At 48.3% G+C, this 14974-nt stretch overlaps 1 protein-coding gene across 2 annotated transcripts in view; it reads right to left on the bottom strand.

Annotated features, from left to right (window-relative positions):
• Positions 1-890: 890 nt before the first annotated feature.
• Positions 891-14974, bottom strand: part of kitlga (kit ligand a) — a 153220-nt gene continuing 139136 nt past the window's right edge. For both annotated transcript variants that reach the window (XM_038781283.1, XM_038781284.1), the window contains 2 exons: positions 7080-7160; positions 891-2602 (listed from right to left, as the gene is read on the bottom strand). In XM_038781283.1, the coding sequence (XP_038637211.1) occupies positions 7100-7160 (61 nt within the window). In that variant the 3' untranslated portion in view covers positions 891-2602; positions 7080-7099. The remainder of the gene's footprint in view (positions 2603-7079; positions 7161-14974) is intronic.

Raw genomic sequence — 14974 nt, 5'->3', positions numbered from 1 at the left:
GTTGTGTTCCACGTGGTGCCGGTGCTAGCCCCTCAACAGTTGCTGAATCGGTCCAGGTACGGCACCAGTTTTGCTGTCATAGAAGTCCACAAAACCTGACCTGGCATCAAACAGTCACAGGAATGGTGAATCTGGCCCATGATATGTTTTTGCTTGCTTGCTCCAGTGTCTGTGTCAGTCTCTTTTGGATTTAAGATTTGATCACTTTTTAGAATGAAAGAACTTGCATTTATACATCCTCTTTCATAGAAACGTAGAAACCAGGGGAAGGCCATGCGACCCATCAAGCCATCCATTGTAATCATGGTTGATACGCTATCTCAACGTTATACTCCTGTTCCCTCCTCATACCTTTAGGGTCTGGAAATCTATTTCTTTCCAAATCCATTCAGTAACAGCCTTCTATGGTCGGGCTTGCCACAGGTTCACCACCTTTTAGGTGAATCAATTTCTCATCTGAGTGCGAAATGGCCTACCCCGTAGTCTGACACCATGATCCCTTGTTCTAGGCCTCCCCAAGCTAGAGAAAACAACATCCTTGTAGCCAGTCTGTCTATACATAGAACATAGAACAGTACAGTACAGAACAGGCCCTTCGGCCCTCAATGTTGTGCCGAGCCATGATCACCCTACTCAAACCCACGTATCCACCCTATACCCGTAACCCAACAACCCCACCCCCTTATCCTTACTTTTATTAGGACACTACGGGCAATTTAGCATGGCCAATCCACCTAACCCGCACATCTTTGGACTGTGGGAGGAAACCGGAGCACCCGGAGGAAACCCACTCACACAGGGGGAGGACGTGCAGACTCCACACAGACAGTGCCCCAGCCAGGAATCGAACCTGGGACCCTGGAGCTGTGAAGCATTTAAGCTAACCACCATGCTACCCTGCTGCCCCTGTCAGAGTTTCATAGAATCCCTAAAGTCCAGAAGGAGGCCATTTGGCCCATCGAGTCTGCACTGACCCTCTGAAAGAGCACCCGACCGAGGCCCACATCTTTGAATGCTAAGTAGCAATTTAGTATGGCCAATCTACCTAGCCTGCTCACCTGTGGACTGTGGGAGGAAACTCCATGCAGACACGGGAAGAAACTGCAAACTCCACACACCCCAGTCACCCAAGGCCCCAGTATCGAACCCAGGGCTCTGATGCTGTGAGGCAGCAGTGCTAACCACTGTGCCACCATGCTGCCCTTAATGAGTTCACATCCTCAGAAAGCCCCAAAGCAATTTGCAGAAAAATGAAATACCTTTTGAAGTGTTGTAATGTAGGATAATCTGTTTTACCGATATGGGTTGAGGGGTGAACATTGGCCAGGACACTGATGGAAACTTTAAGAAATCAAAATAATGTGGGTGCTGGGAACCTGAAATAAACACATGTGTTTGAAAAACTCAGCAAGTCTGGCAGCATCTGTGGCAAAAGAAACAGAAAAAGTTAATGTTTCAAGTCCAATATGACTTCTTCAGTGCTCAAGAGAGGTAGAAATGTGATGGATTTTATGTTGTTGAAAAAGCGGCGAGGCCATGTAGAAAAAAACAGAAGGTCAGGGATAGGTTAGCGGGAAGGTAAAATTAAGGTTGGGATTTATCGACCACCTCGCCACGTGTTATTCAGCGGCGGAGGCGGCCGCCACGGGATCTACCGGTCCCACCGTTGTGACGGCACCCCTCGTCTCCGGGAACTCTGTGCGCCGGCGTGAACAGCTGATAAATCCCGCCCTAAATGACAAAAGAAAACAAAAGGCAGAAGGTGTGGTAATGGTTGTAGTAGAGAAACAAAAGATTGGAGTAAGTGTTAAAGGCAGAATAAAGGACAGCTGTGACTGAACTGAGCAGAGACACAAAACCAAGATACAGACTGGAACTTGACAAAAAAAAAATCAAAATGGCGGAATGAGTTCACAGTCTGAAGGTGTTGAACTCAACGTTGAGACTAGGAGGCTGTAATGGACCAGCTCCTAATCTTATGATGAGGCACTTTACTGTCTGCATCTTGTTTTCACTACTGCACCAGTAACCTCCCAATCACTCCCAATCAGCGGGTTGTGTATTATCTGGCATAGGCATGATGGATTGAATGGTCTCCTATTGTGCTGTGCCATTCTACATGAATGAAAGGCACCCAATCCACATCTCATTGCTTCCTAGTTTTTGAACTTGTTCTAAGGGGCATGGATACAGTTTGCTTTGTAAAAGCCCAGTGTGTATTTTGCACAATTAGGGGGCAAAAGCCTTAATAATCCTCATAGGTTATCAGTCTCTGCTAACTTCCGGGTTCCACTTTCAGTTGCAATTCTAAACTCTCGGTTGCTTTCACCAAGCCTGCTTAATGTTGCAGTCCGATGGAGATACATTGCGTCTGGCAAGTTAGGGGTGATAATAAGAGAGCTGCCACTCTCAGAACACACACACACTCTCCTCAGCCAACATGTCCAGCTCATTTTCATGGAGGAACATCCTTGTAAGTAGAAAACCGAAGGAGTTTCAGAACTTCACTGCACCAGTCCTGTTCCTTACTTCATATCAAAATGGATATAATACAAATGAGGAGAAATTTGCTCCAGTTCCGAAACCAAACGAAACTGGGTACCTGTGAACAAAAAGACAGGGAAAAGTTAAAAGATGAGTAACCCTGGCATTCCAATTTGGTGCTCAAGTCAAACAGCCTACTTAAAACAATATCACCCTCGCCCTTCAGTGTTTGAAAGCCCTTTGACTATCAAAAGTCATTGTAAATAACACGTCTTGGCACTCAATCGTCCAACTGAAGGTGAAAGTTGCCATAGTCCGAGATGACCCTCAGCTGCTTTCCCCTTTGAGGAGGAGAGCTGACTGATGGCGATTTAACCTGAGGCTCACCACACCTCAGGTGAGGGGCAAGGTTGAGGAAGCAGACCTTCATGAATAACCTCAGCTGGTACGGGAATTGAACCGCTCTGCATCACGAACCAGCTGTCCAGCCAACTGAGCTAAACCGGCCCTCCCACTGAAATGATGTAATTGAATCACAGCGGGCTGTTGTGTTCCTACAAACACAGCTGGAAAGATACGTTGACCAAGTCAAATTTTACAACATCAATAAAGACGTGCATTTATAGAAAATATTTAACGCAGGGTTCCCAAACTGGTGTTCACGGGTTTGTGGGAGCCTTCCATGGGAACGAACCTGGGGGGGGGGGGGAGAGCAGAGTGGGTTGAGTGTGTGTGTGAGTGTGGGGGTGGGGGGGGGGGAGCGCATGGTATGTGTGAGGCAAGGGGGGTGAATGCATGTTGAGTGTGTCAAGAGGGAGATGTGTGTGCGTGTGGGAGAGAAAGACAGACAGACAGACCGACAGAGGGAGACATGTGTATGTGAGAGAGGGAGGCGTATGTATGTGAGAGGGAGGCACACGTGTGTGTGAGAGAGAGAGAGAGAGAGAGAGAGAAAGAACGAGCTTTCCAGCATCATTCCTCCCATTAACAATGACAAAATGTGAGACTTAAATTATTTTTAATAAGAGAACTTTTTAAGATTATCCACTCCTAAAGTGGGTACAGCTTCCAGGGGTTAATGTTAAGGGAAGGTAGCTTGGCCAGGGGTCCAAGTAGCTGGTGAATTTTTTTGTAACTGTGTTCCTCTTCCTAATTCCTAACATAGTCATAGGTATAGCTCGAAAAAACTTATTTGCATTTGATTCCTATGTTCGCACCTATTTCGTGACAGCAAAGGGCTTTGACATTATGAGAATGTTTGAGGTTCCCTGACGTTCTTGGGAGGTCACTAGAGGTTCCACAGCTCAAGCAGTTTTGGAAACCCTGCTTTAATGTATTAAAACATTCCAAAGTCCTTCATAGGTACACAACCAAACCAATTAAGGAGATCTTTGAACAGGTGATCAGAAACCCGGTCAACGACATAGGCTTTAAGGAATATTTTAGAAGAGGATAAAAGTCTGAGGGAGGAAAAGATAGCTGAAGGCATGGCTGCCACTGGCAAGATAAAGGAAATAGGGGATGTATAAGAGGCCCGAATGGAGGAATGCAGGGTTCCTGGAAGGTTACCAGAATAGGGAACGGTGAGCCCATCGAGGGACTTGAAAACAAGGATAAGGCTTTTAATTAGCAGTGTGAGGGGACTGGCAATCAATGTAGGTCAGCAAACCCAGGGGTGAACGGAACAGGGGGACTGGATACACACAGCAGAGTTTTGGATAAACTCACCTTTACATGGGCTGGGCAGAGACAAGCTGAAAGAGCGTTTAAATTAAATAGACCACAGTTTAAAAACATGACGTTAATGGATAACATTTGTGAGGAAGTCAGCAAGGGGAATTTTCCAATTCAGTACAACCAGCAACTTCTCGATAAAATTATTAAGGGAGCTAATTTTTCCTGTTGTCTACCACGACAAAAGTTGAAAATATATTTAGGGGATTTAGGGAATTTAAGGATTGGGACATCTATATAGATATAGATTTGATGCCCAGAACTACCAGTAAGAGTAAAATAATTATTCAAGGAAAGAAAGGAAACAAAGCAGCAAACATTTTCTGTCAAAATGTTTTCACAATTTGTAGCTTATTTGAATGTAATACTTTACGGTATCATAAACCTTATAGTTTATAACTTGTCTGAGAACAATATTCACAATTCTGGCTCAGCGGTCATCAAACGGAAAAACATCGATGAACCTGATTGTAAAGCTGTCAGCCAACAAATAGATAAAGCCATAAGAAAATCATACATTGATACAGCACAGAAAGAGGCCATTCGACCCAAGTATTTATTCAACTTTCTTCAGAAAATTACTGATTTCACCATCCTTTCTGGCAGTGCAACCCAGATCGCAAAGTACTTAGTTCATGAACCACTGTTTCCTTATGTTGTCTGATACTTAGTCAAACACCTGAAACCTCTGCCACGGGAAACCATTTCTCCTTATGTACTCTGTCAAACCCATTCTTGATTGTCTGAAGAAAGCAACCCCAATTTCTACAGTTTCTCCGTAAAACTCTATCCCTGATGGCATGCTAGTAAATCTCTTTGCCAGCCCCTCTAGAGTGTTGACATCCTTTCTAATGTGTGGTATCCAGTATTAACCACAATACTCAAGCTGATGTGTAACAAATGCTTTAGGAAGGGTAAGTATAACTCCTTTTATTCTACGGGTGAGATTATCTGGCCTCCCCGTAACGTGATTCACAGTGGCGGGAGCCGGCCTTCTGTGAGCCGGCAACGGTGGGGGGAATCTTCTGGTTCCATTGCTGTCAGCAGGATTTCCCATTGAATCCACCCCATGCTGCCGGGAAACCATTAATGAGCCTCACGCTTTTCCAACGGCCCTCCTCATGTCATGAGTTTACATGTCACTGTCATGATATGCACTCATGCACATAATGAGATACAGACAGGGAGTGACAGACACCCAGTACAGCCAATCAACACACAGGATGGAACACAACCAATCACCAGGCAGAACACTAGAGGGGGGGTCTTCCTACTATAAAACACACGAGGCATCAACACTCTGCCTCTTTCCACTGGTGACAACTGTAGTGACAGTCAGGGTGTACAAATCATTCACCACCTTCTACACGTGGCTCAGAGCCAGTCTGGTCTAATTAGTTATAGTAAGCACGCTACGATTAGTAGAGTACCAAACCCACAGTGAACTGCGTGCACTGTTTAACAAGTTCAATAAAGCGTATTGAACTACCATCAAAGTTTTGAGTCTACTTTCAAGTACAACTGCATCCAGTTGCCGTCCATGTTACCCCAGGGTGATTAACACGACAGTCACCTTCAAAGATTTCAGCACTTTTTTCTTCCTCATTATGCTACAAACAAACTGAGTAAGGAAATTTAGTTTGTTCACATTTCAAGAATTCCTCTCCCGGTTTGCTCTTTATAATAATGGGAGTGTCTCCTTCCCTTTTTTCTTTTCTTATCTCGCAACCAGGAATATTGTTCACAATCATCTTCTTCTTTGAGCCAAGACTCTCTTAAGTGTAGCTGTAGCATAGTCTCATTTGGTGACTTGTATCTGAGGCTCCCTAATCTTATTTATCATGCTCTAGTGTTATTTGTCCCTCTCAGACCTCTGCACGCCTCACTTCTCTTTTCATTCTGGTGTTGTAGCTCCCTCCTAAATTAGATTAAAATGCATGCCAAGATAAAGCCATTTGGTCCCATTGGCTCGCCTTGCTCTGTATTAATTTGGTCATGGGATTTGGGCATTACTGGCCAGAAGAGCATTTGTTGCCCATCCAAAATTGCCCTTTTGAGGTCAGTTAAGAGTCAAACACGATGCTGTGGATCTGGAGTAACATGTAGGCCAGACCAGGGAAGGGTGGCAGATTTCCCTCACTAAAGGACATTGGTGAATCAGATGAGTTTTTATGACAATTGACAATCATTTTCACAGTCACCATTACTGAAACTAACTGTTATGTTCCATATTTTGTACTAATTAAATTCCACCATCTGCCAGGGTGGGATTTGAACCCATATCCCCAGAACATTAGCCTGAAGTTCTGGATTACTAGCCCATTCTGTCACAGCTTCCTCTTAAGCCAACATTTCTCCTCTTGTCTATATAACATAATTTGTCCTCCGCCATTGGGTGGTCCTATGGGAGAACCTGTCTTTTGTCAGTTAAGATGTTTCCACTTTTGGGGAGCCAAAAAACTTTGGGCCATAATTCTAAGATAGTCACCAATAACAGCACCCTTACAGCACGGTGGGTGTATCTACACCACACTGACAGCAGCAGTTCAAGAAGGCAGCTCATCACCTCCTTCCCAAGGGCAATTAGGGATGGGCAATAAATGCTGGTTTAGCCAGCGACACCAAAACGCTGGGAGAGATTTTTTTTAAAAATCACATCGAATTTCAGAAGAAACCTATTTACTCAGGGCTGGTCAGGCTTGTGAAACTCACTACCACAGTGCAATTGCATAGATGTATTGAAGGGAAAGTGGAGAATAGAGTTAGATTAATTGCATTAACGTGCAGCACAGACTCCTCACGGGCTGGTTGTTCTTGAGTTGTTCATTCTGTACTTCTGTGTAATTACAAAACAAACCTACCCCATTATCAGCTGGTAACTTTATGTAAGAGAATCTTGATTTTCATGGATAAATTGGCCTTCTTCTTGTGCATTTTCTTCCCTATAGAGGGTGAAATGGAAGAATAATTATTCTCATGGCTCATATTCTCATGTTCTGAAGAACATGCGAGTTTCAATTTGTAAATGACAAATGCACTTAAACTGATTTAAGTTCCTTTTTAAATTGAATTCAGAAACATTACCGTGCAATTTAGCGTAGCTGCATCCTCAAGTGTCAGTGAGCTACTCTATGAGGCTGGGACTTTCCAGTCCGAGGAACTGCAGGATTGCCTGTGGCAGAGGTGACTCAACATTGGCCACTGGTGGGATCTTCCAGTCACACCAATGTCAAAGGCAATTTGCACGGCTCACCATTTCCTCCGCCAGGGGTCTCGCGGCAGGACCGGAAGATTCGCCGGCAGGAAGGGCCGGAAAATCCTGCCCTAACTCTGATAGGTGTGGGTTCAAGTCCACTCCAAAGATTTAGGATGATTTCCGTTGCAGCATCTAGGGAGTGCAAGACTATTGTCATCTTTTGGATAAGATGTTAAACTAAAATCATGTCTGCTCTCTCCTATGTTACAACAGTGGCTAGGTTCTCTGGTCCCTGAACCGCCTGTTTCACTGCCGCATGCCGCTTGCTGACGGTGAGATTCTGTCTTCCTGCCGTTTGTCAATGGGATTTCCCATTGTAACCACCCCACGTCTCCGCCAAACCTGGGACCTCGGTGCCATGAGGCAGCAGTGCTAACCACTGCACCACTGTGCTGACCCCAGAAGTACTTTATTGGTTGCAAACTACTTTGAGATGCCCTGAGGTGGTGTAAGATGCTTATAGAGGGTGCATGCTATGCGCAGGATCCCACAATGAGGGTTTCATAGAGTTCAGTATATTTCAGTCCTTGCTGGTTGTCCAATATCGTCTCATTTTCTGCAGCAAGTCCGCCTCATGACTGATGAGGACCAATGTTTCAGGGAATTACCATCCACAGATTGAACAGTGGATGCTGGAATCATCAATTGGGTAAAAATGATTTTTCTGGGGGGGCATTTACATTCACCGATGCAACAGGCCTCTTGGGCAGCATGGTGACACAGTGGTTAGCACTGCTGCCTCACAGTGTCAGAGGCCCAAGTGCAATTCAGGCCTTGGATGACTGTGGCGTTTGCATGTTCTCCCCGAGTCTGTGTGGGTTTCCTCTGGGTGCGCCGGTTTCTTCCCACAGTCCAAAGGTATGCAGGTTAGGTGGGTTGGCCATGATCAATGTGCAGGGTAACAGGGATAGGGCAGCAGGGGATTGGGCCTAGGTCGGGTGCTCTTTTGGAGGGGCAGTGCACACTCAATGGGCCAAATGGCCTCCTTCTAGTGAGTCTATGAAAAGTAGATCCTTGGCGGACGTTTTTTTTAGTCAGTTTTCCTGTTCCTATTTATAGATGCCTACGTGACACAGCTTCCGAGTCACTCTTCAGAAGTTATTATATCTTTCTTATTTTTTGCCTGAAAATCAGCTGCTTGTAAACTGAATCTAAGTTGTCTGTGGTGACTATAACTGGACAAGATCTAGACGCTGAAACGCTCATCGAAGCTAATTTATAAATCAGAGCTGCTCTGACCATGAAGGCATGGCGTTGGTATCCAGCTCGTCTGGTATGAATGTCTGTTGATTCAGGGGATAGATTGTACAAAGGGCATCTTGTGATCAAATACTATGAAGGTGGGGTTTAGGCATCGTGCCATCCCTGAAGTACTAATGTGGACAGAGGGAGGAATGGCATCTACTTGGCTATAAAATGGTACCTTTGTCCCTTTGGCATGGTACTGGGCAGGGCAGATTAAATTAGGGTACAATGATTTCAGCATTAATTATGTGACTGTGAAATCAGATTCCAAGGCCCTAGACTTCCCACAATGACCTCTGCCTAGATTGCAGGACGATACAGCCAGGTTGCTCAGAGGGGCGGAACAGCGGCAAATTGAATTTAACCCTGAAAAGTGAGAGGGGATGCATTTTTGGGAGGACTAACAATGCAAGAGACACACAATGAACGTTAAGACGCTCGGAAGTACAGAGGACCAGAGGGATCTAGGGTACATGTCCAAAGATCCCTGAAGGCAGCAGGACAGGTAGCGAAGAAGGAAAATGGGATACTTGCCTTTATCAGCCGAGGCACAGAGTATAAGAGCAGGGAATGTATGATAGATCTGTATAAAACGCTCCTTAGGCCACAGCTAGAGTACTGTGGGCAGTTCTGGTTGCTACACTATAGGAAGGATGTGATGGCACTGGAGAGGGCGCAGAGGAGATTGATCAGGATGTTGTTGACTGCGCTGGACCATTACAGCTGTGAAGAGAGGCTGGGTAGGCTGGGGTTATTTTCCAAAGAGTAGAGAATGCTGAGGAGGGACCTGATTGAGGTGTATAAAATTATTACAGGCATAGACAGGGCAGCTAGGAAGAAATCTTCCTCTTAGTAAAGGGGTCAGTAATCAGCGGCGTAGATTTAAGCTGCGGGAGATTTAGAGGGAATTTGAGGGAAAGCTTTTTAACCCAGAGGGTGGTGGAAATCTGGAACTCACTGGCAGAAAGGGTGATAAAGGCAGGGACCCTCACAACATTTGAGAATTTAGATGAGCACTTTAAAACATCATAGCATAGAAGGCCAAGTACTGAGAAATGGGGTTAGAATAAATGGGCTACGGAGCCACGATGGGCTGAAGGGCCCCTTTCTGTGCTGTAAAACTCTGAGACCTCCTTTCAACTGGAACATTACCTAGATTCTGCTATTTTGCTTTCAGACAGGGATAACATTTATTCTACTATTAACACTTAATCTGGACCAAAGCTTAAGGGAATAATCTGACTAAATTGGATCACAGTCCTGTGATGAGCACGTTTAGCTTGGTGTTTCCCGTCGCTTGTCGAGAAACACTACGCTATTTATCGGGACTCTGCTGCACATAGCCCCATTTCCTGCAGCGAGGGAATCCGCTTGCCGGAACTCCTCAGTGCAGGAAGAGATCAGGATGATATTTTTAAATGGCATCCCACCCTCTCAACCCCTTAATGCAACCCCTGAACCCCCTACTCACCTATAAGGATGTCCTCGGGCCTCCCCAGGCCCCAGACATACACACGCAGGCACACCCAGGTCCAATCCCCACCACAGGAAAAATGCCAGCCTGGCACCCTGCCTGCCAGGCAGACCTCCCCCCATGATCCCCCCCCCCCCCCCCCCCCCCCTCCACCAAGTCCCCATTTGTGGGGACCAGCATTGAACAGCCTTGGTCTCCAAGGCTAAGGGGTTAGATCCCGGGCCTCAGTAGATTCGGCGAGTGCATATTTGAGTGAGATTGGCGGTCTCGCTCTAATGTACAGATTTGCCAGATAGTGATCCCATCCACAATGGGTGGGATTCAGATCGCGAATTCTCACACGATCACGTTAGATCTCACAAGGCGTGGCGAACCAGGTAGATCCTGGAAGGGGGATCTCTCTGTATCTACCAGCCGCGGTAGATTGCGCCCTTAGTTTTTAATACTATAATTGCCACTCTCATTGACTTGTGTCAATAACATCTTTGTCATTTAACCTCTCCTGTCCTCCAACCTATATTTCATCTTCTATTTTTTCCCACCTGCCCCTAGTTACTAATGAAACTCTCCTTAATGCTTTTGTTTCCCTCTGGACTTGAAACATCCTTATCAACTTCAGTAAAATTCAATTACTGGTCTAAACAAAAGATTAACATGGTAAAATATTTAGAATGGTACATCACAGGGGCTGTTTAGCTCACAGGGCTAATCGCTGGCTTTGAAAGCAGACCAAGGCAAGCCAGCAGCACGGTTCGATTCCCGTAACAACCTCCCCGAACAGGCGCCGGAATGTGGCGACTAGGGGCTTTTCACAGTAACTTCATTTGAAGCCTACTCGTGACAATAAGCGATTTTCATTTCACATTAATCATCAGTGCTGGGACGGCACGGTGCCGCATGCTGCCTTACGGTGGCGAGGTCCCAGGTTCAATCCCAGCCCCGGGTCACTGTCCGTGTGGAATTTGCACATTCTCCCCATGTCTGCGTGGGTCCCACCCCCACAACACAGAAGATGTGCAGTGTGTGAATTCACTATGCTAAATTGCCCCTTAATTGGAAAGAAAAGATTTGGATACTCTAAATTTATTTCACAAAAAATAATCATCAGTGCTGTTGACAGAAATATAAAAGAAACAACATTACAACGGTTACAGAATCAAGTTGCATGTACAGACAAGTGTTGACACAGCAGATAATCAAGAATTTGGTGATGGTAACTGGTCCGTATAAATGTTTCTTCCTAACAGAGAGTAACAGTGAAAACAACTAGAGGAGATCTGTGAGAAAGCACGGTATTGCAATCCCAGACTAGATCCCAAGAGTGGCTAGGATACCAAACCCTCAATATTTTAGTTATTTTAAGACTGAATGATTTGCTCCAGGAATGATTGCATGAAAAAAAAAGGGGGGCAGGATTTTCCATTTCAGAGACTTAGGGTGCGATTCTCCGGAAAGACTTCGAAGTGTGGTAGCGAGCGGGAACTTCCACGAGCTTCCTGGCGTTTGGCGCAGCAAGGCCGGCAACATCAATTGGTCCACTTAGCGAGGCCCCACGGTCTTCTCGCCGCAAAGGAAGGTTCGCCAGCCGATTCGCCGGTACCCCGCTTGCCAGCCCCCTGCTAATAAGGTCGAGCAGCACTTAAACAACTCGTGCTCAGCCAACCCCAACCAGCTCGCAACCGGAGACTACCCCAAGATTCGGGGATGCAGATCTGGCCAGGCTCCTGGACGCAGTGGAAGCCAGGTCCTGTTCCCCTGAGGGTCCGTCACAAGATAGCCAGTGCTGCCTGGTGACGGCGGCTGTGAGCGCTGAGGACTGGCCTCCAGTGACGGAAAAAGGTCAACGACCCATGTCGGGCAGCACGAGTGAGTGAACACCAACGTGCCCCCCCCCGCCGCCGAGACCTTTCCACCCCCATGCTTGCATCCACTCCCCAACTCTCCATATGACCCAAACCCTCCCTCCACACCCCCTCTCTCTTCAACAACCCTAACCCTTCCTTCACACGCCCCTCCAACCATTGTGAACCACAGCGTATGGCTAACGGTGCTCTCTGTGTGTCTTTTCAGGGAAATCTCTCCCACAACTGTCGGGAAAGGGCCCCGACTGCCGGTGGGGTGGCGGACATAAGAATCTTTACCTCCTTTGAGGAACAGGCATGGAGGTGACAATCACAATCTGGTGAACACTGCACAGCTGCTGATGCACATCAGGTGGAGGCAGGAACCCCCAGTGAAGCAGCAGTCGGAGGTCTGCTGGATCCCAGGACAGCTGGGTCCCAGACAGATGCTGAGCCGATGGAAGAGGTAATCCCAGAGCTGATAGAGATGATAGAAGGCAGTCAAAGGGAGATGCCAGCAACAATCCAATTGGAGGAGGCTACAGGCGCTGGAGATGTCGCTGGCAATGAGTGGCACCAAGGCCAACACCGCTAGGGTGGCGACCGCAGTGGAGAGCCTGGTGCACTGCATTGGGCAGCATTATTGAAGGTCTCCAAGGCGTCGCACAGTCGGTGACAGCCATAGCTGAGGGTCTCGACAGAATGTCGCCTCGCTGAGGTTCTGCGGGACATGTCCCGCTGTCAGATGGGTTTGGCTAAGGCGCTGCGTTGTCCCAGTTGCAGATGGTCACAGCCGAAGCACTGCAGAGCATGTCCCAATCACAGTCCGGGGACCACATGGGCCTCGTTGTACCAGGTGTCTGGTTTGGTCTCAGGCCTCCGTACTGGCATCATTAGCCAGTCCTCAGCATGTATCCCTTATCTCCCAAGAGCCAGCCGCCCATTCTGGGGTGGTCTTCGAAGAGGCCGGGCTGATCAACTGCCCCAGGATATAGCTGTCGTGGATGCTCCCCGGGAAGTGGCACACACCTGCATGATCTTCATCTGGTGGTCGGACACAAAGCTGCATGCTGAGAGTGAAACCCCTTTCTGTTAACGTAGGGCACTCCTAGATGGCTCGGTGAATTCCGGGTCACACGCATGCCATCTATTACCCCCTGGATCTGGGGCATCCCAGCGATGGCAGAGAAACCTGCTGCCCGGGCATCTTGCTGGGTTTGGTCCATGTCAAAGTTGAAGTATGATGTGACCATCAATTCACTCGGAACACGATTGGAAGTAAACTGTGGTTTTAATAGTCTTACAACTGAGCCTGCCTGCGACCAGAAGAACTGAGGGCAGGCTCACACGGCTGCAGCACATTATAATTCCGGTAGTGGGAGGGGCCATGGGCGGAGCCGAGGGTGGAGCCCTGTACAAGCTCCTCATCTCCCCCTATGGGCAGAGCCGCGCAACGGCTTACAGACAGAGCCCACAAGGACGCAATACCATACAATACAATAGTGTGAATTACATTCACCACAATGTAGTTATGTAGTTTTCCGAATTCGCAAACAGGGCATCCGTGACCTGTCGGATGCACTTGTGGGCTGTAATCTGCGAGATACCACACAGGCCGTCACTGGAGCCCTGGCGTAAAGGTTCATGGCTTTGGTGACCTTGATGGCCACCGGGCGCGGGTGTCCTCCTCCTCCATGTGGTGCCAAGTCTGCGAGAACAGATGTTCTCTGGCACAGGTGTCGCACTATCTCCTTACTGAGGTAGAGCCTCCTGTGGCACGCACCGTCTGTCATCTGTTCAAATGGCCAGCGCACCTGGGCTGTCACGGTCCGCCTCTGGATCACTCCCTGGCCTGACGGGCGGCCGGGTCCTCAGGGTGTGGGGCGGGATCCGGCCCATGGTCCACCGCCTCAAGCATCTGAGAACGCTGCTGCTGCCACCGTCTCCGGCCTGGCCGAGCAGCAGCACCACAAGGGCACGTTCTGGGTCCAAAATCCCTGCCATAGCGTTCAATATCTGTAAAGCATTGGGACAGGGTATTAGACTGACAAACAGCGGTGGCTCTGACCCTGGGACCTTCACTCATTCCCCCCCTCCCGCAGGAACACCCTGCCTAGGCACACCTGGTCTCAGCATGCCCCCGCACCAGACCCCTGACACCCGGACATATTACCTGGATCGGGAGCTGGTCCCCTCCCCGTGGCACTCACTCATTCTTCGGCCATGGACATGTCCCCAGAGCTTTGTTGTCCAGACAGATTTCGTGCTTCTGGAAAGGGCGGTCCCATCAATGTTTGAGATGCAGAAGCAGAGCTGGGGACTACAGGAGGGGATGTCAAGTTCCTGCAGGTGCAGTTGGAAGAGTCTAAAGCCTGAGGAGCGGGAGGCTGTGCAAACCATGTGATCAGGCCAACACTGCACGTGTGACATCCACGGTGGAGGCCTTGGGGGCCAGAGATATCTGCCATGGGTCAGAACATCCAAGGCCTGGGGCACAATGTGTGGGCAGTGGCTGAGTCACAGTACAGGATGGCCATGTCACAGGCAGCCATGTACCTGTTCAACATTGGCATTGCAGCGTCACCCCAGAGCTTGGCCCAGTCACAACGGATCATGACTGCGGGCGTTGAGGGCATTGGCCTGGCGCTGGCTGGCTGAGCTGGTCCCTGAGTGACGTGGCACAGTCCCAGAGGGACGTGACACAGTCCCTGTGCTCATTGGCCGTGAGCATTGAGACCCTGGTTGAGATGAGAGCGGGATTCCAGGAGCTCACACCACCCGCACCCTCATCCCAAGGAGTAGCCCAGGGGCCATTGGGCACCCCAAGGGAGGAGGAGGTGATGGGATCTGTGCCGGTGACTACTGCGGGGGAGGTGCTGGAATACTTCGGCACCTCTGAATCCCCCCCTCCCGCCCCACCTGTCCCTGGTGCAGCCGATG

Source organism: Scyliorhinus canicula, chromosome 20 (assembly GCF_902713615.1).
Source record: "Scyliorhinus canicula chromosome 20, sScyCan1.1, whole genome shotgun sequence".
Classification (NCBI taxonomy): domain Eukaryota; kingdom Metazoa; phylum Chordata; class Chondrichthyes; order Carcharhiniformes; family Scyliorhinidae; genus Scyliorhinus; species Scyliorhinus canicula.
This window is presented reverse-complemented; position numbering and strand designations above follow the sequence as displayed.